This window comes from Siniperca chuatsi, linkage group LG13, assembly GCF_020085105.1.
Source record: "Siniperca chuatsi isolate FFG_IHB_CAS linkage group LG13, ASM2008510v1, whole genome shotgun sequence".
Taxonomy (NCBI): Eukaryota; Metazoa; Chordata; class Actinopteri; order Centrarchiformes; family Sinipercidae; genus Siniperca; species Siniperca chuatsi.
In genome coordinates this window covers 23,492,362-23,517,598 of record NC_058054.1, presented here as the reverse complement: position 1 = coordinate 23,517,598, position 25,237 = coordinate 23,492,362, and the positions used below count along the sequence as shown (strand labels likewise).

At 40.8% G+C, this 25,237-nt stretch overlaps 1 protein-coding gene across 6 annotated transcripts in view; it reads left to right on the top strand.

Annotated features, from left to right (window-relative positions):
• rnf220a (ring finger protein 220a) overlaps positions 1-25,237 on the top strand; it is a 180,892-nt gene that overhangs the window by 32,783 nt on the left and 122,872 nt on the right. For 3 of the 6 annotated variants that reach the window (XM_044218542.1, XM_044218541.1, XM_044218545.1), the window contains exon 3: positions 24,538-24,654. The exons of the other annotated variants lie outside the window; for them this stretch is intronic. In XM_044218542.1, the coding sequence (XP_044074477.1) occupies positions 24,538-24,654 (117 nt within the window). The remainder of the gene's footprint in view (positions 1-24,537; positions 24,655-25,237) is intronic. 6 annotated transcript variants of the gene reach the window in all.

The window sequence follows — 25,237 nt, the reverse complement described above, 5'->3', positions numbered from 1 at the left end:
GGCAAAAGAAGGAGAAAAACAAGTCATGGACAATACAGCAATGCTACCAAAAGCCTAGAAGAAGAAGTGAAAAAAACAGAGGAAGCGAAGAAGGAACTGCTGGCATCCATGCAGTACAAATGAGATGGAGTACTTGGAGAAGAAGGTTAAGGAAATTGTGGCGAAAAAACAGCAAAAGCAGCCCAACATCCAGAGCAGGAGCCCATCACATGGATCTCTCATTTAGTTCAGTCCAGGTTCAAGGACAGACAGACAGATGATATACAGAAGCAGAGTGCTTAAAATTCATCGCTAAAAGCAGGGATGCATGGATAATATTGACTTTAGCTGTTACATTTTGACAGACAGAAGGACTTTATGACCAAGAACGCGGCAGAGACATGTTAGGCTTGAATAGACGTCTTTGTTTGGCAGGGGGGAAATTGTTTTATGGAATGGAGACTTTCTGACATCGTGTTGTTTTAAAGAGCTGTCATAAGGGTTCAAGATTGATAATGCATGCAGTGTTTTCATGCAATCTTGCCAAGAACTGGGGTCAAATGAGTATTTTATCATAATATATTGTTGTGATGCTCATGTGGTCACACAGGCTTCTCTCAATTCTTTCTCAATATCTTCACAGGGAACTATTGCACCTTAAAAAAAGACCTGTTTTTACTTAACATGGTTTTTATGGTATATCAGAGGTCATGTTTTGTGACCTACTAAACTTAGTAGTACAAAAAATGATTACATCTGAAAAATACAGGATTGTCAATCTGAGAATGAGGTAGCATTTTAAGTTCCCTAAAGGTCTGGTCACACCAGCATTTAAAATGGCAAGATTTCAAAGGGAAATTAATCCATTCCCATGTAATCTCTGCCATTAGTGGATTTGCTCATGGGGGCAAAATAAATCCATGCAAATCTTTCGTGTCAAGTAAAATTTTCGTGAACTTTGACCTGCAAATTAGCTCCATTGACTAATAGCAAGCTGTCTTGACAGTGCGAAACTTGGAAGGAAAAGAGAGCTGGAGGACCCAAAATCAAAGAAGCTATTGTAGCTTATTAGCCATCGACTTTTATTTAACCCTCCACTGTCAGAGTATAAAGTGTTCCACAAAAGAGGAATGGTTTTTAGGCAGTTACGAGACAGGAGTTGATGGTACAAATAAGTCTTTTGAATAAACGGTGGGAACTTACTATCCAATTAGCGCCCGAGCAAGCTCGTTAGATCAGAGAGCTTTTTTCCCTCTTCAATAAAACTCTATCAAGTGGAATTATGTGCAATCACCATACAAAATGCCAGGGAAGTAAATGGCCCAGTGCAGAGAAAATAAAAAGAAGCTCAGATAGATATTGTGACTAGTGCTAGCATGTTCTCGGCTTGCTAACGTGTTTGCGGCTAGCTCTCAAGCTACAGTAGTTCACTAACCAGGTCTACAAGTTGTCCCTAGCTCAACAAGTTTAAACCAAATATTTCTAGAAGACTTAACAAGATTATTTATTAAAACATTTATGGTTCTTATTCGACAAGTTTGCACAAAACCACCGTAGTGTTTCAGCTTGACTTTGATTACATTATCATATTGACAGTTTCACAAAGTATTATTTGACCCACATTGAAGCATCTTTTATTCCAGAACAAAACATGAACTATTCCAATTAATCCCTTTCAAAGGGTTAACAATATTCCAATTTGAGAAATAAAAATGCTTACTAGGGTTAAACTTTAATATAAACCACCATTCTCAGCTATTTCCACAACATTCTCATACATTGATTGTTTGCACTATCCCTGCTTTTATTATTATTATTTTTTTTTTACCATCCATCTCATTTAGAGTAGGTGGATTTACCCCCTTACTCTGTCTCAGACAATATGTGAAATATATTTTTTTCACTCTTTCCCTCTCCCCTCATCCTTGCCAGTGATAAATCCATAGCTATCTATGACAGCTTTGTTGCTGCTGGGAGGCCCCTCCTGCCTTGTTTGGCTGTGATTCCAGCCGACAGCTTTAGGAGCGTGTCTTTATTTAAGAGCTGCTGTAATTACACAGGCTTTAGCATATGTAGACGGCCAGATATGATTCAAACCACCAGGACAGGGAGAGGGGAGCTCAACGGGTGAATGAGAAGAGAGATAAAACACAATGGCCGGGAAGCGCAAGAGAGAGAGGGCGAGAGAAAGGGAAGAGATGGAGAGAACGAGGGGAGGAAAGAGACAGAGAGGGAGAGATATGGTGAGCAGGGCAGACTGATAGAGCAATTGAGAGACGAGGAGAGGGCAGTCGGTAGGGGGGAGAGGAAGAGATATGGTTTGGCAAATAAAAGAGGAGAGCGGCGCTGCTGCAAACTGTTCGCCTTATGATGCCTCATTAGGGCTTAGGGCTGCAGATAGTGCCTGTTAGAGAGATCTATGGCCTCAGCGCTGAGAGAGAGACAGAAGGGGAGAACGAGAGAGAAGGAAGAGCAGCGAAGAGGGAGAGCGATGCGGATATACACAGTAAAACCAACACGAAAATGAAAAGCAAAGATTAAAGCTCCTGTGTGTATGATTACTTGTATGATTAACTTCAACAAATGTTTAAAAAGTCTCGATCTCGTGACCTATGATGGGTCGAAACGTTGCTAATAAAACTTAAAGGAGCTCTGATTCCAGTGAATCAGAATCAGACCTCCTGATTCCTTTTTTCTATTGTATTCTCCTTGTGCAAATGACAATTTTTCAGACATTTTACAATTTTTTTGTTATATTAGCGCTCCTCTCCTGACCCCAGTTTCTTCACAAGTGACACTATGGCAGACATTGCTAAATCTAATCTTAGTAAGACTTTTGAATATAGTGAAGATTCCAGTATAATACTGAAAGACCCTGTTTTTGATGAAATGGAAATATAAAACCCTGTGGACACTTATTTATGACTGGCATTTATTCTGCTATTGCAATTCAATGTATGTACACTCATTAGTTACCTCTCTATGTAGTATTTTGCATTGTCACTTGCAGAGTCCGACATTCACTCGCTGGATTCGTATGGCAAACACGTGCACAGGGAATTCACAGGAAACAATGCATGCACGTACTGGACTGAATTTGGGAGACAAGTTATAAAGAGGACGGTCTAGACCTGCACTGTAGGAAAAGTTATGAGATAACTTCTTTGTTGTATAAATAAAAGTGAATTGAATTGAAAGAACGGGCGCATGCATCCATTGCATGTAATTTGTGTGCATATTCTTTCATCTTGTTGATCTGCTCCTTTAGTCTTCTTTATTACAACAACGTAATGCGATGAATCCTCTCAGTTTGTTTGAGTGGGATGTAAACAGATCCACAACTTGCTCGTCTTCTTCTCTTGTTGCCCCCAGTGCTCCCACAATCCTCTCGTTTTTGTGCCATAAAGAATGTATTTGTGCTGGAAAGCAATCCAGTTGATTTCCTATACAATCCTGACCTGTTGCATCAAGAACTTCAAAAGTAGAGACAAGGTTAAATTATTGACATCCCTTAAACTATGATCCTCGACAGAATATGAAGTAAAGAAGGTGGATAGCGTGCACATCCAACCCTAACTGGGTTCAGGTGCGGGACAAAAACATGGGGGGTTGTCTGCACACGTTACAAAGAATTCAGGAGTGCATGCTTTAATGTATTTTTTTATTTTTCTTGCCAGTATAGTGTATTGCCGGATGACATTACAAAAAAATGTTACTGGGCGACCCGCATTCTTCATCATAGTCCTCTTTGATGGGATCCCTGCAGTGCCAACACGATGGTCTAACCGAAATGAATTAGGAGGCTACAATTTTTGACACAGTGTTAATGCCGGTCTGAACACAGCCTAATTTGACATAGCAACAGTCAAGCAGAAAGAAAAAGAGCAAAAGTGCTAAATGGAGAACAAAGGACAGCGAGAGAAGGAGCAGAGCAGATAAGGAATCGGACACTGTCCAGGCGACACAGACAAGAAAAGAGAAAGACCGAAACCACTAAAATAAATGTCTCCTTTTCTCCAGCATGTGTAAGAAAGATAGCAGATAGTATATCACCAGGCTCCACAAGTACTAATTAGGAGCCGGATTTTAACAAGCAGAGAGAAACAGCAAGACAGAGAAAGAAGGAGGGAGGGAGAGAAAGAGACAGGAGGAAGGCTGAAGGCGGACCGTTAATCCACCGTCCATTGTCAGTCGCTACAGGAGGAACCGTGTTGGGTGTTTCGCCATGGGAGACGACCGTAAATCTACGACGCAACCTTTACACACCACACTCACAATACACACAGATGCAGCCGTACATGATACCGGCTGACACGAGTGTAGCCACCCAGTGACAGATTGCTTTCATCAGAGAGACCACACAAATCAACTGCCTACCACTCTCTCTCACACACACACAGTGAGGGAGGCATAATCAGTAGGCATTTTGTCGCAGTTATCCAAAGTAGTAAATCAGAACCTGTTGTTTCTACCATGGAAGGCCAGCGCTTATCTGCTAGCTGCAGGTGTGTGTGCATGTGTGTGTGTATGGTCTGATGCTTATCTTTATCTTGTAGCCACAGAGGGGCCCTTTGTGGTCTGTTGCTGATTAGCTGTCTGTACACATGTCCAATCGTAAATCTACCTATGTGAACCAATATTAGCGGTAATGAGGCATAAGAAAAGGAAGCATGTATGTGTGTGTGTGCGCCCATATTTGTTTGTGTGTGTGCTAATAATTCCAGTGTAATTTCCATAGGGGTCTAGTCCAGGTTTTCCGGGGAATTTATTAGGTTGATTCACAAGAGCTGGATACCTGCTGCCTTAAAGGGCCTCAGAGACTACTGTGTTACACACACAACACAGATGCTCTTGCATACTGACAACACACACATAAACATATGCATTATGCACAGCCATAGTCCTCACCCCTACTAGGACCTTGCCCTTCCCTAATCATACCATACACCCAGAAACAACCATGGGTATGGAGTTCCTGCTGTCTTGTGCATCTCCAGACACAGTGATACATAAATCAATCCCACACCTCCCAGTCCTAAATATGCATGTTCTTCATCCTAACCACCGTCATTTCCCTAGCTGCTGCTTACGTCGCCCTGGAGGATCCCCTCTAGCTGCTGATCATAGTCATGATGGCTTTTAGGCATGCAGGACGCCAGGCAGGCTGTTCCAGAAGTCGTGGTCCGAGGAGAAAATTGCTCAGACCTCAGACTGTATTAGACCACCTTGCTGTCTTCTTCAAAGGAATGATAAAAAAAAGAGCTTGTGCTCAATGCAATCAGCAGAATTGTTTTCATTGATCTTTGTCCGTTGTCATGTAAAATTTCCAAAAATGAATTTGCACCTTTTATTTAATATGAATGACAGAACGTTGTAGATTCAAAGGTACAAAAACTTGACCATAATGTATTCTGTTGGTGCGAGGTTTTGTTTTTGCACATATTTCTCTCACTATGAACATGAATTTTGTTTTACATCAGCTAGCGTCTTTTTAAGTTTTTTGCTTTATAGCTTAATATGAAAGAAAAAAAATACTATGGAAATACAGTATTTTATGGTAACTTGAAACCAAAATAATTACCTGAATATGACAAAGGCAAAGGGTCTAATATTGGTGATAACGTCAAAGCTCTTTGCTGGAACTTGAAACAAGTCCAATATTCACTCTTCTTTAGGTCTGATGGTTTCCACCAACTCCTCAGAAAAGAAATTTGCTCTTTAGCTGCTAAATGCTCCATTATGTCCAACAGCTAGCTAGTTGCTAACTTTTTCTGTGTGCAGTTTGGTGTTGGGCAGGTAGCGCAGAGTGGGATCAGAGCTTTTTCGCTGCAAAACAAGGTTGATGAGAGCAGTGAAGGTTTCTGGAGCTGGGCAAATAGTTGAAAAGTGACTACAGTGCATTCACACTAATGGGGGTTTAACTGGGTGCGAAATGTTTGGTCTCCCTCTCATTGTTCTTCCTAATGGGACCTATTGACTGTTTGTGCAATCAGAGTACATCACTATGTATGTACAGTAGATTAGAGACTAGCACAGCAGCATCTTCCTCCACCTCACACTCTCTTTACATCTATTTATCTTTTTCTGTATTTCTGTTTTGTTCTCTCTTTTCCAGCTTGTAATTTGCACTTCAATTGAACGATGCTTTACTGCCGAAGAATTAACAGTGTTGACAAAGCGGTTTACAATACATAATGATCACAACAATACAAAGAAATGATTAAGGTATAATGCAATAATTTATGCTGCCTTTGTTTCTCTTTGCATATCTTCCTCTCTCTTTCTGTAACAACAGCAGGTAAACAGTCTTGTAGCTTGTAGTGGTTATGTGATTCAGTAGCGTGGCGCGTTTCCGAATGGTAATTTGCAGAAATGAAAACTTAATCAAGCATGCTGCAGAAGTGGCCCTGAATAATTTAACAGTGAGGGGAGAATCAGCGAGTGAGAGGGAGAGGAAGAGAGTGACGGAAGGAGGAGGGTGTCAGCAGGGAGAGGAGAGGAAGATGATGGCAGAGGAGGAGAGTTTCTTCCTCCACTATCTCCATCCTTCTACTAATCTTCCAACCTGATCTTGTTTTTTTTTACTTCTTTTCTTTATTTCTTTCATGTTTTATTTCCTTTCTCTCTTGCTATCTCCCACCACTTCTTCTCTTTTTTCTGTTCTCGTTTAAGTTTTCTCCTCCTTTCTTCCTTTCATTTTCCCTTCTTTTTTGTTAACTGCCTCTCCTCTTTCCATCCTTTATTCTTCTTTTCTTTCCTCCTTTCTTTGTCTTTATGCTCCCTTCCCTATTTGTTTTCCTTCCTTCATTCGTCATTGTTTTGTTTTTTGTTACCTCATTTCCTCATTTCTCCCTCTTCTATTCTATTCTTCCACAATTTTTCCTCAGTTATTTCCTTTAATATTCTTATTTTCCTCTCGTCTTTTCTTCCTCTTCTCCTCCATTCTTGCCATTTGTCCTTTGCTATTTACCTTCCTCTCCCATCCTTTCGACCTTCTTGCTATTCTTCTGTTTTCCATTTCTTTCCTTTCTTCCCTCCCTTGCTTTCGTCTTTCTTCCTCATATGATCCTGCCTTTTGTGATGTACTCGTACGGACAGTGTATAAGCAGAAACAAATCTTAATTTGGAAGAGTTTATCTTTGTCAAATGCTTTCTGAGAGGATAATTAATTACTTAGCCCCATTTAAACTTTTAATATCTTCCTTCTCCCTCTCTATCTTTGATTAATTTCTCATCCTGGGAAAGAAAGACTTTCATTAATACTAAAGCCATTAGTCTTCCAGCAGGAAGAAAGCCCATATTTGGTCGTTACATATGAATCCCTAACCCCCTAAATGATTAGAGAGCTACAGAATAAACATTTTTCTTCTTTCTGCCCAGTGTGGGAAAGATGTCTGACAAGTGCCAGCACATGATCCCCCTTAATTTTTCATACGTTACCAATCTTTTTCTCTTTGCATGTGTAATGAAGAATCCCCATAGGCAGCCAATCGTATCACACAAATTTGAACTTCAATCCAAAAAAAAAAAAATGAAATGAGAGAAATGTAAACTTTTATTGTATATAATTATAAATTCATATCAAATTTAAAGTCCCCCTCCACTCAAAAATGGGTTTTGCTTATTGTTACTTGGATGTTTGAGCTTCACTGTGCAGAATGATGAAGGTGCAGAGTTTGACACTAGAAGACATTAAATCTCAGTTTGAGACGTGTACGTACGAGCAGGATTTGTGACATCACAACTAGTGGCCAATCGTGGCCCAAGTGTGATGTGGAAACTTGAAACCTCCAGTCTGCTGCAAGGAAATTAGTACAATATGTGTAAAAAATGCAAAATACAAACATTTAGTCTTCTAGCTGACTCTCTCTCTCTCACGCTCCCTCTCTGTCTGGCCAAACTATATACTTTGGCAGATTGGAGTGAAAATGAACTGCAGCCCCAGACGCTAGTTTGTGAAAGCTCTGCGTTTCTCTTCTCTAATGGAAATTAAGGGCCATGCATATGTGTGTGTGTGTGTGTGTGTGTGCGTCTGTTTGTGTTTATGTGTCTGTGTGTGAGAGACGCTCCATGCTTTTGTGACACGGCCTCGCAGGACTCAGATTTTATTAAGTACCCTTTAGAGAAAGAGAGAGAAACAAAACAAGAGCAAAGTCTTTCTCTCTCTCCCTCACTCTCTCTTTCTCTCTCATACACACACACACACACACACACACACGAAGACCAGACTCAGAATTTTATTAAGTACCCCTTAGAAAGAGTGAGAGTGAGACAAGAGGGGAAAAGTCACCGGCAGCATGGTAATCAGGCCTGCTAACCGAGACACCAAGAAAAGAGGAGAGTTTGTTAAAGGAGAAAAGAAAAGACAGACGGAGAGAGGAGAGGAGGGGGAGGAGGGGGGGACGTTTTCAGAAAAAAAGGAGTTAAGGAAGCATCACATGCAAGCCAAACGCTGTTTTTCGTTGAGAAAATTTAAAAAAAAAGTCAGCATTAAGAAACAGGTGTTTTTTTTTTACAGCACCGCTTTGACACACCAACCTTTCCTACTCTTTGCGTATTCATGCTCTTTCTTTTATCTCTTTAAACACTGTGTGTTTAAATGAACTGGGTCTGCTGTAGAGCTGTTTCAGACATCAGGTTTCAATGAATCATTTGAAATAGATATGCTCAGTAACACAAGCAAGACATTCTTTAAATGTAAGATTGCATGTAAAGCTTATCTGTGCATTTGGCTAACAGCTTTTTTTTTAGGGCAAGCAGCTTTCTTCACCGTAAATTCATCTATTGTGATATTTATCATAACAAACATTTTATTTGATCTTTTTCCGCATGCTAAAATCTCTCATGTGTGAGTGGCTAATGTAAGGCAAGAATGCAATATTCCAGATTCGAGCTAGTAAGAGTGGATGTTAGCGAAATGCTGAGAAATAACAGAGCTGTAATACAGACAGACACACATGCAAGATGGACATGAAGTGCTGTGGAGATCAGGAGGAGGACAGGGAGTGACAGGAGATAGCAGGAGGAGGAGCTGGGTGATACCTTGCATGACTGCGCTTTCCATAGAGGAGTCCTGCCACACACACACACACACACACACACACACACAGAGCGACGGCTGGTGTGCGGGTGGCTGTCTTGTTGGCAAGGGTTTCTGATTTCACGGCCTACTGGGTGGTGGCATTCAGCTTCCATCAGGCACCCCTCTTTCAGCCTTTCACCCCCCCACCCCCCCACCCCCATACACACACACACGCATACACACACACACACACACACACTGACCCATCCCCTCTGCTCTGTCCACCCAACACCTCCCAGTTTCCTCTCCATAACTCTTTTTCTCACGTCTTCTTCTACAATCTGAAAGACATGTTAGACATTTAATGTAACTTCTGTACTTAAGTTCATGATTTTGGAGGATCGGGAACTATTGTGGGGTATAAAAATGCAATGTGTGTGAGTGACACATGTCATGTCAGGGGGTTTCTCACATACACTCCCTTATTCTACGCTTCCATTAAATTGTTGCAAAAAATGGCATTTGAATAAAGCCATTCTCTTTATCTGGGAAAATGAAAAAGTGACAGAAAAGAAATGCTTCTGTTTCCCGTTTTGAGCCAAAGTCCAACTAAGTTCTGGCAGTTGAGCAAGGCACTAATTCTGCAGTGTCAGGGGACCAGTTCCCCGAGCACAAGGCACTAAATGACCTCTGGTTTCGAGAGGGAAAGCTGATAATGCTGACAAGCTTTTCTTTCACTGAATGGCCAGGACAGACCCCCTGCTTTCCCAACACCCACACATACACACACACTCCCGAAAAACCAACCAAGTGACAAGTAGCTCATCAAGAAAAATGGTAGACTGGAAATTAGCATTTTGAGTGAGTGCGTCCCCTAAAGTTGAGGCAGATGATGCATGCTCAATCTGGACAAATGGTAATTGATAGAGAGAGGGAGGGAGAAAGGCAGAGAGAGTGAGAGAGAGAGAGAGAGAGAGGGTGGGAGGTCCTGTCAGCTTGCGTCTGGGTAGGTCAGCTTGGACTGAGGGCTCCGGAGGTCAAGAAACAAGAGGTCTCATAGACACACACACACACACACACACTGAGACTACGCGGCAGTTTTTTTCTCAGCCATTCAGGCTTTGTTATGTGAGAGAATTTAGTGCTCAGCAAACCAGCTCCTGTCAGTAAGAGATCATTTGCTCCTTATTTGACTTCATGAAGCTCTCTCTCTATCTCTTCCTCTCAGAAAATCACTGGAAGGCCTATGATGAATTTGGGTCATAACAAAATGATTTAAAGCTTTGTTTCTTTAGGATTCTTCCTACGCCTACGACAGATTAGTCCGCTTTGTAATTCTACACAAATGAAAAGGTCATGTGGTAACGCACTGCTATATTCTTAAAAGTTAGCAGCAGAGAAAGGAAGGCTGGCAATATTCTGTATTTTACTTATTGTCAATAATCCCACAAAAAGACCAAAAATGGCATTGAATTGATCCTATTAAAGTATTGTCTGTGTAGCTAAACCCTGATATAGCTTGACTACATCGGTGAAACACACTGTTGCACTAGTGGACATACTGTATTCCTTCATTATGATGAACATGGGCACTATACTGCAGTATTTATTCCAGTTTAAGGGGCTCAAAAACTACAGTGCCCAACTGTTGTAGTTAAGTATAGAGCCTTTTTTAAAGAAAAAAAAACCCAATATATTTGTGACCTGTTTTTAAAGATTAATGTCCTCAGTTGGAACAAATGGACTTGGAACTGAGCACCGCAGACAGGGCAGGGAAGTCTGAAAGTACTGGGAGACAGACTAACACATTGTTGGTTTGCTGGGAATAAGAAAAATATAGAATAACGAGCCTCATCCTTTAACTCAAAGATCCATTTTCAAATTGCTAAAACATGTATATTTAAAAATATTTGCAGTCATGTATAAAATGCATGCATTCGCTGATATTGCAATAATATTGTTAATTGGTTGTGTGTCTGGTGCTCAAAGCGACTCCATGGTGAATTATGATACAGTATAATTATAATACTCCTATAGCAACTTATTTCTGCAGTATCTATCTTTCTAAAATGTTATTTCTTCTAGAGATAATTAATTTCTTTAAGAGTAAGTTCCAATTGAGACTCTCTCTACTGTATGTTTATGTGCGAGAGAGGATGTACTGGGTGCAGACACCCAATCCATCCTCCTCTTCCTCTCCTCACTTACTTTTACAGAAACACTAAATGAAGCCCTGTGTCCTTTAGATGATCCTCTTTTGATTTACAGCTGATCCGCCCTAGGAGAACCTGTTGAAAAATCACTTTCCTGGATTTAGTTTTGGACAATAAAACACTGTCCAAACGTAATTAAAAAACCTGCACGGTCCTTTTCTACAAGTCGTTAACCTCTTGTGATACTTTTTAGGAATTACGCCATAAAGCCCGGAGTTTTTAATGGGCACAAATCAAATATGGTCCCACGTTAATTTAATTAAGGCATGCCACCAAAATGTCCGGCCTTGGTCCAAATATTTGAGAAGAGGAATACTTTTTTCCCTCCCTCCAAGTTGATTAAAATATGTGATATTTCACATTAGTTTAGTTTTTATGGGCAGTGAGGTAATTCATTGTCAGTAAATGGCTTGTCAGAGTGCTCTGTGAGTGATGTAATGCTATGAAGTCTATCGTTTGAATTGCTCCTATGCCTATTAGAGAAAATCGACTTCTGGGCCCATTATTTGATTATCTTGCAGGAAGTTTGGAGAAGGCCATTGGCATCATGTTATAGGAAGGGATCACATTTATTTTTCAGTTTTACAAGTGGGCCAATACCATTATACTGCTTCAATGCTTTTAAATGTATGACTAAAAAGGCCCCAAATCTTTGGAATGCTTTTAGAAATAACACATTTTAACAAACATACTGCTATTAATAATGATATATAAGTATCACTTTTACTACTCCTGCTCCTGTTCCTCTTAAATGTAATAATAATTAACAAAAGAAAAGATTACAAAATATAGCCTATATAGATAGTTAAGCCTTTACTTTTACCATATGCTTATACAATATGCAATTACCACAACTCCAACTCATTTATACCCTTTAATTAAAATATGTCAGGTTCCCATTGGCTTTAAAAGCACTTGAACACGTTCCTCAGGTCCCATATCAAGGTAGGACCTAATACCTGGGCATAATTAACATGCATTTAAAAGTACTCATGATGCAAATTACCGTTAACATCCGAACAGGGGTGCAGGGGGTGGAGGGGGGTAAACGACAAGACAAGATAATTCGACTGATGCATATTTATCTCATGCTAATTGGCGTGCACGGCTAAAGAAAAGCGTGCACTTAATTAATTGACATGGAGGGGGGTGGAAATGAATTGGAGGCACTCAATCTGGAGAGAGGGAGACAACAACAGAGAGAGGGGAGGGGGGATGGAGGTGCAGCAAGAGGCAAAGACAAAAACTAGTTTAGTTAAATCAGTTTGAGGGGAATCTTTTTCATTGTTTTCGTCTTTTGGAAAAGCCCTTAGCCCTTCATTTTATCAGGGCATTTACATTAGAATAATCTACGAAATTCAGATGGATGCTTTCTGAATCTTTTCATCATGTAGCTGCTAACCTAACAGTATCCTAAAAGAATTTCTGAACTCTCAAAATGAACCAAAATCATGAAAAAGATTAGGAATTATCAATACACTATGATTCTATGGTAATATCCCCATAAAACAACTGCTAACTACAAAGAATTTCTAATATATGATAAAGAAAGCATAATATCAATATTAAGGACCATCTCTAAATCTCTATAGGAATGTCATAGAAATACCATAGCTATATGATAAAACACCATTAGGTACAATAAGGACACTCTGAAATCAAAGAAAGGAATGTTATACTATACATACATATTAGGTCTGTACATGTCAGATTTTATTAAATAAATCTAAATATTGTAGCAAAGCAATGGCAGAAAATGATTTGAGGCTAATTTGGCATTAAAAGCATTGACCATGTATTTTTCTAACAAGTGGGACATGGTGGATTTCCTAAACTGGCCCTTAACGTCTGTCCCAGTTAGTCACTCTGTGTGTCCCTAATGCCAGATTTCAGAGTGGTTTTGTTAACAAAATAGCTGTGTCTGTCCAGCTCGCCCCGTGTAATTTGGTTTGTGTAGATGGTCCTATGTTATAGGGGCCCTCACACACACACAAACACACACACACACACACACACACACACCCTCCCTGTATCTCTCATTCATTTGTTTATGGTCTTCCCTTTTTTTTTTTAAAGAAAGTGGTAGGACGCAGAAGCAGGACCTTTCACGCCTGCCTCCCTCTCCTCCTCCCTTCCTCCCCTCTCTGCTCCGCCTGCTCGGGAGGCACAAGAATTAAAACAGAAATGTTTTTGAACACACACAACACAACACTCATCCATTTCAAGCCACAGATGGTCTTTTGAATGGAGCGGGGGTTCCCTTGTTGTGTGTGTGTGTATGAATGTGGGAGTTTACCCTCGCTTTTAGTCCTCCTCCTCCCCCTCCTCCTCCTCCTCCTCCTCCTCCTCCTCTGTGTCCAGGCAGCCGTTTTGCTCCTTCATTTCTTTCTCTCTTTGTGCCTCCCAACTTTCTCTTTTGGAAACGTCTTTTGTGTCAAACCCACGGCCACTGACTAACTCTGCCTTCTGCTCATCTCCCCCCATTTTAACCTCACACATCCTGCACCGAGTGGGTGTATATGTGTGTGTTTCAAAGATGGAGAACATTACTGATGCAAATATATACCTAAGTAAAGTAATCCTGCAATAATTCATTAGAAAGATGCTATACAAAGTTCCCAGAAAACTATAAATCCTTATAGGAATATCACAGTAATAACTTAAGAGTTGAAACACTGATATGCCATAAAGCACAATAAGGTAACTGATGAGTACCATAGACACAATATAGGAATATTATAGTAAGACTTTTTTAAGGGGAAAGTGAAGACGATCATGTGTTCGGGGCAAAATGGGAGAAAAATTTAATCAATTTTGAGACATGCCGTAGACAAAACTACATTGGCAACCACTTCAACAGCTGTTTATCCTTTGTTATGTTGCAAGAAATGCCATATACAGCATCAACACGCAAGACATAATATTTGGATTAAGTGTAGATAATGTATATACTTGCTGAAATTTTCTGTAATATGTACAGTATGTTTGTGTGTATGTGTGTGAGGGATTATCATACAGTGGCACAATGTTCTCATTGTATTTTCATCTCAAGGCCCGTGGAGAATCTGGCATTAAGGCAAACACATGCCCACTCTAATTAGTCAGGGTAACACTCAAAAATCATTGCTACTGTATGTCAAATTATAAAATTGGCCACCTGTTTCCCACACACACACTAGCACATAGCCACTCATTCATATGATGACTTCCACCGTGTATTTCTACTTTCATCTTAGAGCTAGCAGAGAGAGCAGCTGTCCCAGTTGGTGGTCCCAGTTATGTGTTGAATTTTACTCATATGTAAAATGAAACGCTATCCTATTTGGTGTGCTATTCCCTGTATAGTTTTGTTTTATAGCGTCATTTTAAGTGTCTACATTCTTTTTGGACTTGGGGGGTAAGGTTTCATTCACTCATGTGGCTGCTTCCGACTTTTGTGTGGTGCATATTTAAAGGACCACTTGTAACAGAGCTAAAGAGGAAGAGCATAGACACTATGTCAAATAGGATGTTATTGCTTTTCTCTGTCGGACTGACTAATTTGTCTTCTCCTTTGCTCTCTGTTCTCTCATCCTCTCCTCTCCTCTCCCTAGGTGGCTCTGGTAATAAACACACTAGCTGTCTGTCTGTCTTGCCGTCTTGGCAGGTTGAGGCCTACTTAACCAGGCGAAACTGCTGCTCTTTTCTAAGTCCCTTTGAATGCCTCCCTTTGTCGGCGACACGCTACCATGTTAATGTCATGTACCGTAGAAATTGCTGCGGCTATGGCTATTAGCTTCGCCGCTAAAGTACAGAGAGTGACGGAGAGAGAAAGAACGAGAGAGGCTGCCACAAAACCCCTCCGGGTTCAAATGCAGACCATAATTGCATTGCTGTGAAGAGGGTTAGCCCTTTTCTCTCCCCGCTCTCTCTTCTCGTCTCTCCATATCTTTTCCTCCCCCCCCCGTCTTTCTCTCTTTCTCTCCCTTTTTGTGTGTGCGATTTGTCCCTTAAGCCGGCGTAACGTCTCGGCCGAGGCCGCAGAATGTGGAGAGCAAATTGGAGGCAGAGCGTGAACAATGGAACATGCATCGCTGCTGGGGCATTCTTCTTCTTTACTGGGAATGGGGGGGGAGTCATTTTTTTAAGGAAACTCTAGTGCCATATACATCCAGATGTAGACACTAAGTGTGCAATGAAGGGCCTTGATACTGGATACACACCAGCTAATAACAAGGTGGTATAGTTTCAGGTATGTTGTTGGATAAAAAAAATAAATGTGGTTGTGGAAGAATGAAAGGAAAAGTACATATGACACGGAGGAAACAAACTTTAAGCATAGGATTCAAAAAACAAAGGCTGAGGTAGTTAAGAGTGGCAGAACCAGAGGTATGGATGTCTTGCGTACAAAGTTAGGACATCATTATTTTTGTTTTGTTTTCAGGTTTTATGTTGCCTGTCTTGGAATTGCCAGTAACCTCTTTTGTCCCCCTGAGTGGTATTCAGCCTAAGACATGTTATAGGCCACATAACTCAGATCTGTGTTTTTTGTATGGACTTTTTATGGATGTGTGTATGTAAGTTTCATTCCTCAGAAGTCGGGGCACACAACTAACAGGAGGAGGTGAAAGAACAAGATGACATGGTAGAGAATATAAATATGGAATATGTACAATGAGGAAAGCTGAAAAGAACAAATGACAGCAGGGAAGCAAAGCACAGAACAGAACTAATGAGCACAAAACGGAATAGAAAAGAGCAGAGCAGGACAGAAGAAAAGACTGGACAGTAAAGAACAAAACAGGACATAGCAGGACAAGACCATGCAGGACAGGTGAGCCTAGTGAATGCAATTTTTCACTGTAACCACATAATATCTTCAGCAGTCAACATTTGCTGTCTTGACTTCAGCACTGAGGCCTTTGAACCCAAAGACTCAAAAGCTGACAGAAGCAAAAAGCAGAAAAAAAGATGACAGAAGAAGTCAAACACAGCACACAGAGGCGAAGAGAAGCAGAACAGCTTGTCTTCAGCAGTGAATAGCAGCGTGCATCGTTCACATTGAGTCAACAGATTAGCAACAGAGGAAGCTTAGCTATTGCTGGCCTCCCTCGTTTGATGTTTTGGGAGACCTAATTTGATTTTTCACCTCCCATTGTTTCAGCGCTGTGTGCTCCTAATCCACTTTAAAGTGGAGACAGCTTTCATACTTTCCTCTTTCTCTTTCAGTCTTTTTCTCACTGTTGCTGTGTCCCTCTTTCTTTTGTTACTCTCGTCTCACAGGCACACGTACATTTCGTAACATATGCGGAGCAAGTTGGAGTGAGTTTTATCACACTACCATTGATGCATCTTAAGTCTGCTGTTTGTTAAAATTAGATACATCGTAAATATCCTCAGGAATAAACAGGTTGTTGGCAGAGAAAATCTTAGCTAGATGTTAGCACAAGATACTACTTTGTTTACTTAAGCTCCAACTGACTCTATCTGAGCTGCAAGCAGCATTAGATGCTATTTTAATATATTCACCAAAATTTCAAGCCCCCATTACTGTATAAAATTGAAAGCATTTTAGCCAGCAAGCTAACGCTAATAAAGTTAGCGACTGAATGCTCCTGGTAGTTCACAAACACCACGCTTCTATCTTCACAACATTGTCTTCATCTTTAAGTGCATGTTTGTGGTCTTCATCAAGGAACACAGTGGAAATAAGTCAAACTAAACAAACTTCTAGTTAGCGTTAGCTAGTTAACTTTGTTAGCATTAGCTTGGTTTAGCTTCTATTACAAGAGTTTATACAGTGATGCTAGCAGTAAAGAAAAATAGTAAACTGTAGTAGATGTGGACAGAAAGTGTCTGACATAGCAACAGTAGCTAATTTGTCATTCCTTGTGTGTTTTCAGCTTTAGTTTTTGTCCTGTTTACTTTGCTATATTACATCCTGCATCTCTTTCACCTCATACTGTATATAAAGTGGTAAGAAAAAGAAAAGAACAAAATATATCAAGCCCTCATTTTCTTCGTGTCTCTCTCAGTCTAACGTCCCCATAGTTGAAGTGCTCCAACAGTTTGTGATAGTAATAAAAGCCTTTGGGGTTGGAGGGGTTTAGTTTTGGCCTCCCCTCCACCAAGCCACCCCATCCCATTCTCCGCTGCAGGCTGTATTAACCCTGAAGAAAAGCCTCTGGAGAAGCAGAAGAATGGTTGGAGAAAAGAAGAGGTGGAAATTGTCACCACAGAGAGACCCCCACTTCCCCTCCTTTTTCCCCTTCAGTGAAAACAGCGAAATGACCAGCCCCTTGGCTCAGTGACTGCGCTCAGCTTGCTATAAGGGAGCTTAATGCACCAAACCCTCCACCCCATTGACAACCCCCCCGACCCCAAACTACCGCTGAAAAAGGGGTAGTTCCCCCCACCAACACACACACACACACATTACCAACGTACACACACAGAAAAACACCAGCCTTTTAAGAGCCACACACATCAACTCCTTTTGTGTTGACTTTTTCTCCAAACCATTGACTGACTGACTCACTGCTGCTGCATTTACACCCTCCTCCATCACCTCTACACCATCCCTCCAGCCTTTCTCCTCCTCCTTCTGTCTTCCTCTTCATTCTCCATCTCTCCATCCTTCCCTTCCTCCTCCGCGTCTCCTCTTCCCCTCCCAAAGTGGTTGGGAGGAAGCTCCACTCAACAGAGATGGAGTTTTTTTTTTAAAAAAGGTGAATAAAGACAGACAGACTGTCAGTGCATATGTTGGGTGGGTGACTCCACTCCTCTATATTTAAAGAACCATCTGTGATAGCTTTTATTCAAAGAAGCTGTATTAATAGAAAGTTAAGAGAGCTCCTTTTGTCCCCTCTTCCTTTCTCTTTAAGTTCCTTCTTCTTCTCCTTGTAATTTCCATTTCTCTCAGCGTTTTTTGATTCTCTTTTTCACTGTTAATGTGTTAACATTTGGGAATGCAATTTCAGAAAGCTGCTAATGTATTTCTGTTGTGTTGTCTGTGTACAATTTTTCAACAGTTGGCTTTCTCACTAAACTATAGGATAAAAGGATAAAAATGTAAGGAAAATACGTTTAGTGTACGCTATGATATCTGCTTTTGCACCGCATGTTTGTATGTTTGTGTGTGAGTGTGTGTGTGCCCGTGTGTGTGATGGATTAGCTCTGTAAGGGGGCTCAGCGGTACACTGATATCTTTGCTCAGTGCTCACAGCATGATACACCAGATACTGGCACGTGCTCTCTCTCTCACACGCACACATATGAGCAGGGATTTTGTGTCCAGCAGTGTGTAGACAACCCAGTGGTGAGCTGTCTGTGTGTGTGTGTGTTTGTGAAGCCTTGTTCTTCTAACAGTCCTCTAATCCTTCTAGAGTGGCCCTGATAGGTCTAATGACACACATTGGGACACTACAGGGTGCTGCACCTGTAAATCTGTGTGTGTGAGTGAGTGTGTGTGTGTGTGTGTGTGTGTGTGTGTGTGTATTGGAGCTATTACCACTTGCTGTGACACTTAAACATGATACTTTTTCATACCTCTCCTGTTTTTTTCCCCTGTTTTTTTAAACCCTTTTGTAAATCCTTTCAGGAAAACATTTTTTTGAGAATGTTATAACCAAAAGGCAATTTGCTGCTTAAAAAAAATAAAAATAAAAAATAGATAACTAAAAAAAGAGCTGTGTTAATAAATGTCAAATGTGATTTTTGTTTTTTTTGTTTTTTTGACATTCCAACACCCCCAGAATAGTTTGGGCACCCAATTAAATCTGCAGTGACCCCAGTTTGGGTCTTGCTGCTGAAACACTTCAGAGAGCAGGGAAGTGTCGGCTCCTGGCACTGCAGCGGCAGCAACATGTTGGTGACTCTCCCAGCACCAGCGACGCTGCCGTTAGAGCTGCAGCAAAGCAGACAAAGAAAGTGGTGTGTGTTAGTATGTGTATGTGAGGGTGACATCACCCCACAGAGAGTTGTGATCCTCTTCACTTGACTCTGAGTTTGGAAATGGGCATCTAGGTCAACTTTTCAGTCAAATATTTTATCTTTTTAAATGTTTTTTTATGGTTAAAATCACATTTTGTGTTATTAAATATAACAATATATTTTTAGATATTAGCATTACCATTACTTGTTCATATGCTCTGTTTTTTTTCTTTTTAGCAATCAATAGACAGTTTCATGGTGTATTTACCATCATGGTCACTAAGCAACTGAAAAAAAAACAGGCCGACACACACACCACTGAAGAAACTCTTTAGAAGAGAAGCTACTGACACACACTGTCTCTCTCCATAGTAAATACACATCTTAGACTCATAAACTAAGAGCTACCTGTTAACTGAAACAGGTGGCTTAACTACTGTCTAGCCCCCGGCTACCAGGCTAATGGCTTCCTGTACAACACACACTCACACACACACCTACACAAACACAGTCTGACTCTGTCTAAACACACATTCTGACCCACAGGAAATGTGTATATCTCCCTCAGTGACAGGTCCCATCATGTCGCACCGGCGCTTCCAGAGTGTGTAAAACACAGTGCACTTCTCCCTCTGCTCTCTATACGTTAATGGCCATTTCCTTTTCAATCCAGTGCACACAATGCAAACATCACTGAGGTACCTGTGCTACTGTCATTGGATGGACAAGGGGGGGGGGGAGAATGATAAATTCAACAAGCAACTTCTCTCTGTCTATATCAGTCGACCTCACTTATAATTCTATGTGAAATAAAAGCCAGAGAAAGACCGAAGGCAAAAACAAGGGATTTGATTTCTCCATCAGTACCTTCCTGTTTCTGGTTCTTTATTCGGACAGGGATAAACTTTCTTTCTCTCTTTCTTTTCTATACCGCAAACATCCATTTGCCTCTCTCTAAAAAAAATGACATGGGAAGAAAGAAGGAAAAGATAAAACATCACATGTAACAATCTGTTTGCCTCTGTGTGTGTGGGTGTGTGGGTGTGTGTTTCTGTGTGTGTGATGGGAGCAAAGTGAGGTTAGATTATAGGGTCTGGTCTCTGAGAGGGAGGTGGAGGTAGGCGCGGGGGGGTGGCGGCACAGGGACAGCTAGTGACATGATGGGACTCCTAATGGTCATAATTGGCGGTGGCTTTGACAGCGACTATATGATAGCTGCACAATATACACAACTCTGACTCTGTGTGTGTGGGTGTGTGTTTCTTTAAGAAGAAATTTACACAAAATTGCAGCTAGGTTGTTGAACCGCTTGTTTGCAACCGCCGCCTGTTTCTTTTTCTTTGTGTGTGTGTGTGTGTGTGTGTGTGTGTGTGTGTGTCAGACATAAATATTGTATAAACACAGTTGAGTTGGCTCCTGACAGGTGTAAAAGGTAGTAGTTAAGCTTGCTCCCCTCCTACCTGTTTTCTTTTTTGCTCTTTTTAATGTTGCTTAAACACACACACACACACAGAAACACACACACACACCAATGACACTGTTGCCATTTTCAAAAAGCAGCAGCTGCCTTTTATTGTGACTTCTTCAAAATGGAAATTAAACCTTCACCTGCTCATCCATCCATCTGTCCAGTCACAATAGCCTCTGTCCACCCATCACGTATTCCACACATTTACTTTTCTATTTTTTAGATAACTTAATATATATTATATATAGATATTTCAGCTGTAAGTGAAGGATGGTTTAGTGGTTTCTCAAAATCTTGCACATATGAGCTTGACCAGACATTTGTCTCACAATTTGTCCTTGCTATTTCCTGTAGGAGGATTTTTGATGTTGATTGATTTAATTAGGTAATTTTGATACTGAATACAAATGTGTGGTAAAAGTAAAAATTACATTATTTCAATTATTGCGCAACACTAAAACTGGTTTTATCTTTTCAATTTAAGGAATCCATATAGAAACAGTAAAACAGGTCAGTAGTAATACAAAGAAAAAAGGAGGGAAGCCATTAATGCCGAAAAGTGAGAAAGTTTAATCTGCTCAATTTGTGCACAAATGCTGGCACTAATATGCAAGAAAAGCACAAAAAAGGCCTGGACTTTGGACTTTTCAAGCTTGATGTTCTTCTGATGTTCAGACAGCAAGGAGGAAGTGACGATTATGATAATTTTGTCATATCCAAAAAGCTGTAAATATAAAAAGTAGTGGGATGCTTACACTTTTGGTAAGGATATTAATCACATAGTCATCTGGAGGTAGCCTTTGTGCACAAATTGAGCAAATTAAAACGTCCTCACTTTGTTGCATTGAATTGCTTCCCGTCTTTTTTCTTTGTCTATTTCATTTTTAATTAAGTGTTGCCTAAGGCACACCTATGCACGTCGGCAAATGAGATAATACAAAAGAAAGAGATGAATTCCCGCATACTGTCAGCACTGAGATTATTAGAAATCTAACATTTAGTCATGGGTCTACTTTTGCCCTGACGAAGGTCCACGACCGAAACACTGTATTTTTAATGAACTCAATGCTGACATTGAGCTTGAATTCAGCTTAACTTACAGAATGAAATGTTGTGGTCTCTCACTTAAAATGAATTTCACATTCCCAACACAGTGACTAAAATGATGATTTTTCTCCATTCTAGCTGCATTGCTTTCTTTTTTGTCAAACTGAGATTCATTTATTAGTTAACAGAGCAGAACTAAACAATCTGTGAATATTCAAACTGTCCAATTTGGGATTTTTGTGTGCATTTGCAAGACACAAGAGCGCAAGACCTAGATAGAGAGATACAGAGAAAGAGTGAGACTGGCAATCAAAACAGCAGACAATCTCTTGTACCTGAACGAGCAGCAGCACTATGTGTGTGTGTGTGTGTGTGTGTGTGTGTGTGTGTGTGTGTGTGTGTGAGAGAGCCAAAACGTTCCCTCTGATCGTGGTTCAAAGGCAGCAGGGAAGAGGCTCAAAGCATTCTGGGTCCAGGGGAGAGATGGAGGGAAGGAGGTAAAAGAATGAATGATGCAAAGAAAAAAGAAGTCAAGGAGAGTAGGAGATAGATGTGGCAAAGATTCCCCAGGGCTGGCAAATCAATCAGAGCACAGATGAATACATGAGTTCAAAAGCCTCCTTTTGATCAATTTTAGGGTATGTCATATCTCTAATTACATCATATTTTAGTGTACTTGACGTCTGATATTTTTTGCAGCGTGCATAGCAGTTGTTTTATGGTCTTGAGATCATGTGAATTTAATCTGAAATGACAATTAGAGAAGGACATCTTCAGTCAAAATCAGTTTTCCTAGATTACAAATTAGGATACTTTTTGGAGATGATATTAGAAAAAAACCTCGGTTTGATCTGATATTCAGGCCTCAAATCTACAGCTCAGATCCAGGGAGTCTAGAATTGGTGAAATAAAGCCAGATTTTATTTGTTTACACCCCCAAAACAAGGATTCCTCCTCTGCTAGATCTTCTTTTGAAATCAGCTTTGAAAAGCCTCACAAAAGAGCATTAGTAGAAGAATTAGTGCCATTGAAAGTCAATTGGGGTAAGATAAGCTGTGGTATTTGATACTATTAGAGAGACAGACTCCTGAAAGTTAAGGCCTTAAGTTCAGAAACAGTGCTGTTAGCCCACTGTGCGCATGCGTGTGTGTGTCTTTGTGTGTGTGTGTGTGTGTGTGTGTGTGTGTGTGTGTGTGAGAGAGAGAGGGGGGAAGAGTCTGATGGTCTTAACAGTAAAACTAATAGTGGATGACTGCCTTAGCTGGAGGCTCACTTCCCTGTGAAGTTTCCAGCTGCTTTCAAAAGACATGCACAGCGCACACAGAAAACTTCACACACAAACACATATGTACGCGCACACACACTTTTTGGAAAGTCAAACATAAAGCCATAGAGGTTGGATTTTTAAAAAAAAGTAGAAGTAGAACAGGAAAAAGACAATTTCATGTGGCGGGATGCGTGATATAAATCTTATTTTTTCTCATCGATGTGAGTCATCTTCGCTTTCAGAGATCTCGTGGGTTCGTTATGATGGATGGAGCGGAGGGAGAGCGACAGGGGACGCAAGGGAAAACAATTTGAAGAAATTTACGCCTTAGTTTACCACAGAGGGTAGTGCAATGTTTTATGGCACGCTGTCTAAGTCCATTTCCTCTCATTTTATTTCATTTAGGCTTGTAGTTTCTTTACTTATAGTTTGTTTTGAAAAAACATTCACCATCAAATACTCTGTCACTCATGTCAGTTTAGCTGTCTATGTGTTGTTTGTCTTGACCATAAAGTTGAAGCTGTAAAGGTTAAATGCACATTTGGCCACTAAAACATTCAGACAGTTCTTTGGTGTGTGTGTGTGTGTGTGTGTGTGTGTGTGTGTGTGTGTGTGTGTGTGTGTGTGTGTGTGTGTCTGTGTGTGTGGGTGTGTCTGTGTTTATGTGTGTGTCCCACCACTAAACAATGATGGTCAAGGTTTCTGTGTTTTGTCTGGCTGTTGGTGGGCAGCTGGAAACCAGTGTCCTTCCCCCTCCACACACACACACACACACACACACAGACAGATACATGGACAGGTTCAGTCTGTTTTTGTGGGAGGAAGGTGTCACGGGTCAGCAGTAAAAGGCCAGGCCTGGTTTTTCATTGGTCGACCCCTACTTCCTACTTCCTGGATGACCTGGCACCATCTGGGGAAGTGATTGGTTGCATAGAAGAAGCCTCTTGAGTAGGGTTGAGCGAGGTTGCCGCGGGTTACCCCTCCGAGGCCTGTCACTCCAATGAGTCGTAGAGCCGCTGCTAATGATCAAACCAGCCTAGTCACGAACATTTTCACCTTCCTGCATTTCAAAGGTTTCAATATATCCGTTGGATTTTGAGAAAATTAAATAGAATATATATGAGAATAACATGCAAATAAAAAATGATTACAATTGAGAACATGAGGAGAGGGAGAAAATAAGGATGGGAGAGGAAGGAGAGAAAGAGAGGGATGGAGAGGAGAGGAGATAACAGGAAAGGAAAAGAAATGAGGACATAAGAGAGGAGAGGAAATAAGGATAGGAGAAGAAGGAGGAAAAGATAGGGAAGGAGAGAAAGAAAAGGAAGGAGAGGAGATAACAGGAAAGGAAATGAGGACACAAGAGAGGAGAGGTGATCAAATTAAGATAGAAGAGGAAGGAGGAGAGGACATATTTCCTTCATTCGTATCGACATATATTAATTTTCCCTTTATGTCATCTATACCGACCTTCCTTCCTTGTTTTCTCCCTTCTCTCTTCATCTATGTATCCTATATTTGCACACACCTCCTTCCTCCCCTCCTTCCTTTGTCCTCACCTCTTTTCACCCCTCCCTCCCCTCCCTGTCTTTACCCTCCTCTACCTCCTTCCTCTGTCCGTCTCTCCCAGTCTCTCCTGTTTATGAAGGTAAATTTATAGGTCTACCAGGAGCTGTTAGCTGGAGGTGGCCTCCGCTGTTCAAACCACAACAAGGCTTCACCCTCCACATGGAACAGAGACAGCATAGTGAGCATACTGGGTTATTTCCATCACCACACATTACACATGATGGTACACTCACACCTCCCATTATCTACTAATGAGCATCCTTGTTTTCGTCCTGCTCTCCCTTCTGGATCTGCCTCCCTCCATCATATTCTTGATGAGTGGTTGGGTGGTTTTTCAGGGTTTTTTTTCTTCTTACTTTATATTACTCCATCTAGCATTTGTTTTTTATTGGTCTACAAGGAGCAGTTAGCCAGTGGTGGGCTCCACTTTTTAACCAGCACATGTGTTGTACTGTTTTTCACACACTGCTGTTATAAGTCAGCTCACTCAGTACATAGTTATATCATTTATGTAGTGTGTCCTCCCTGCCGCGCATTTGTCTTGTTATATACTTGACTGAAACACTGCTGTTGTGTAAACTGGAACTGAATGCAGTGAAAGATGTCAGAATAAAATACATGTGATGATAAAGACTATATTTTATTTTTGCATCCAGGGGTAAAATATGTGACAGAAGCAACATTTTACCTACTGTATGTTGATATGTTTTTATATGAAATTAGGTAGCTTCTTTTGGTGCTTTTTTTTTAATGAAGAAAAT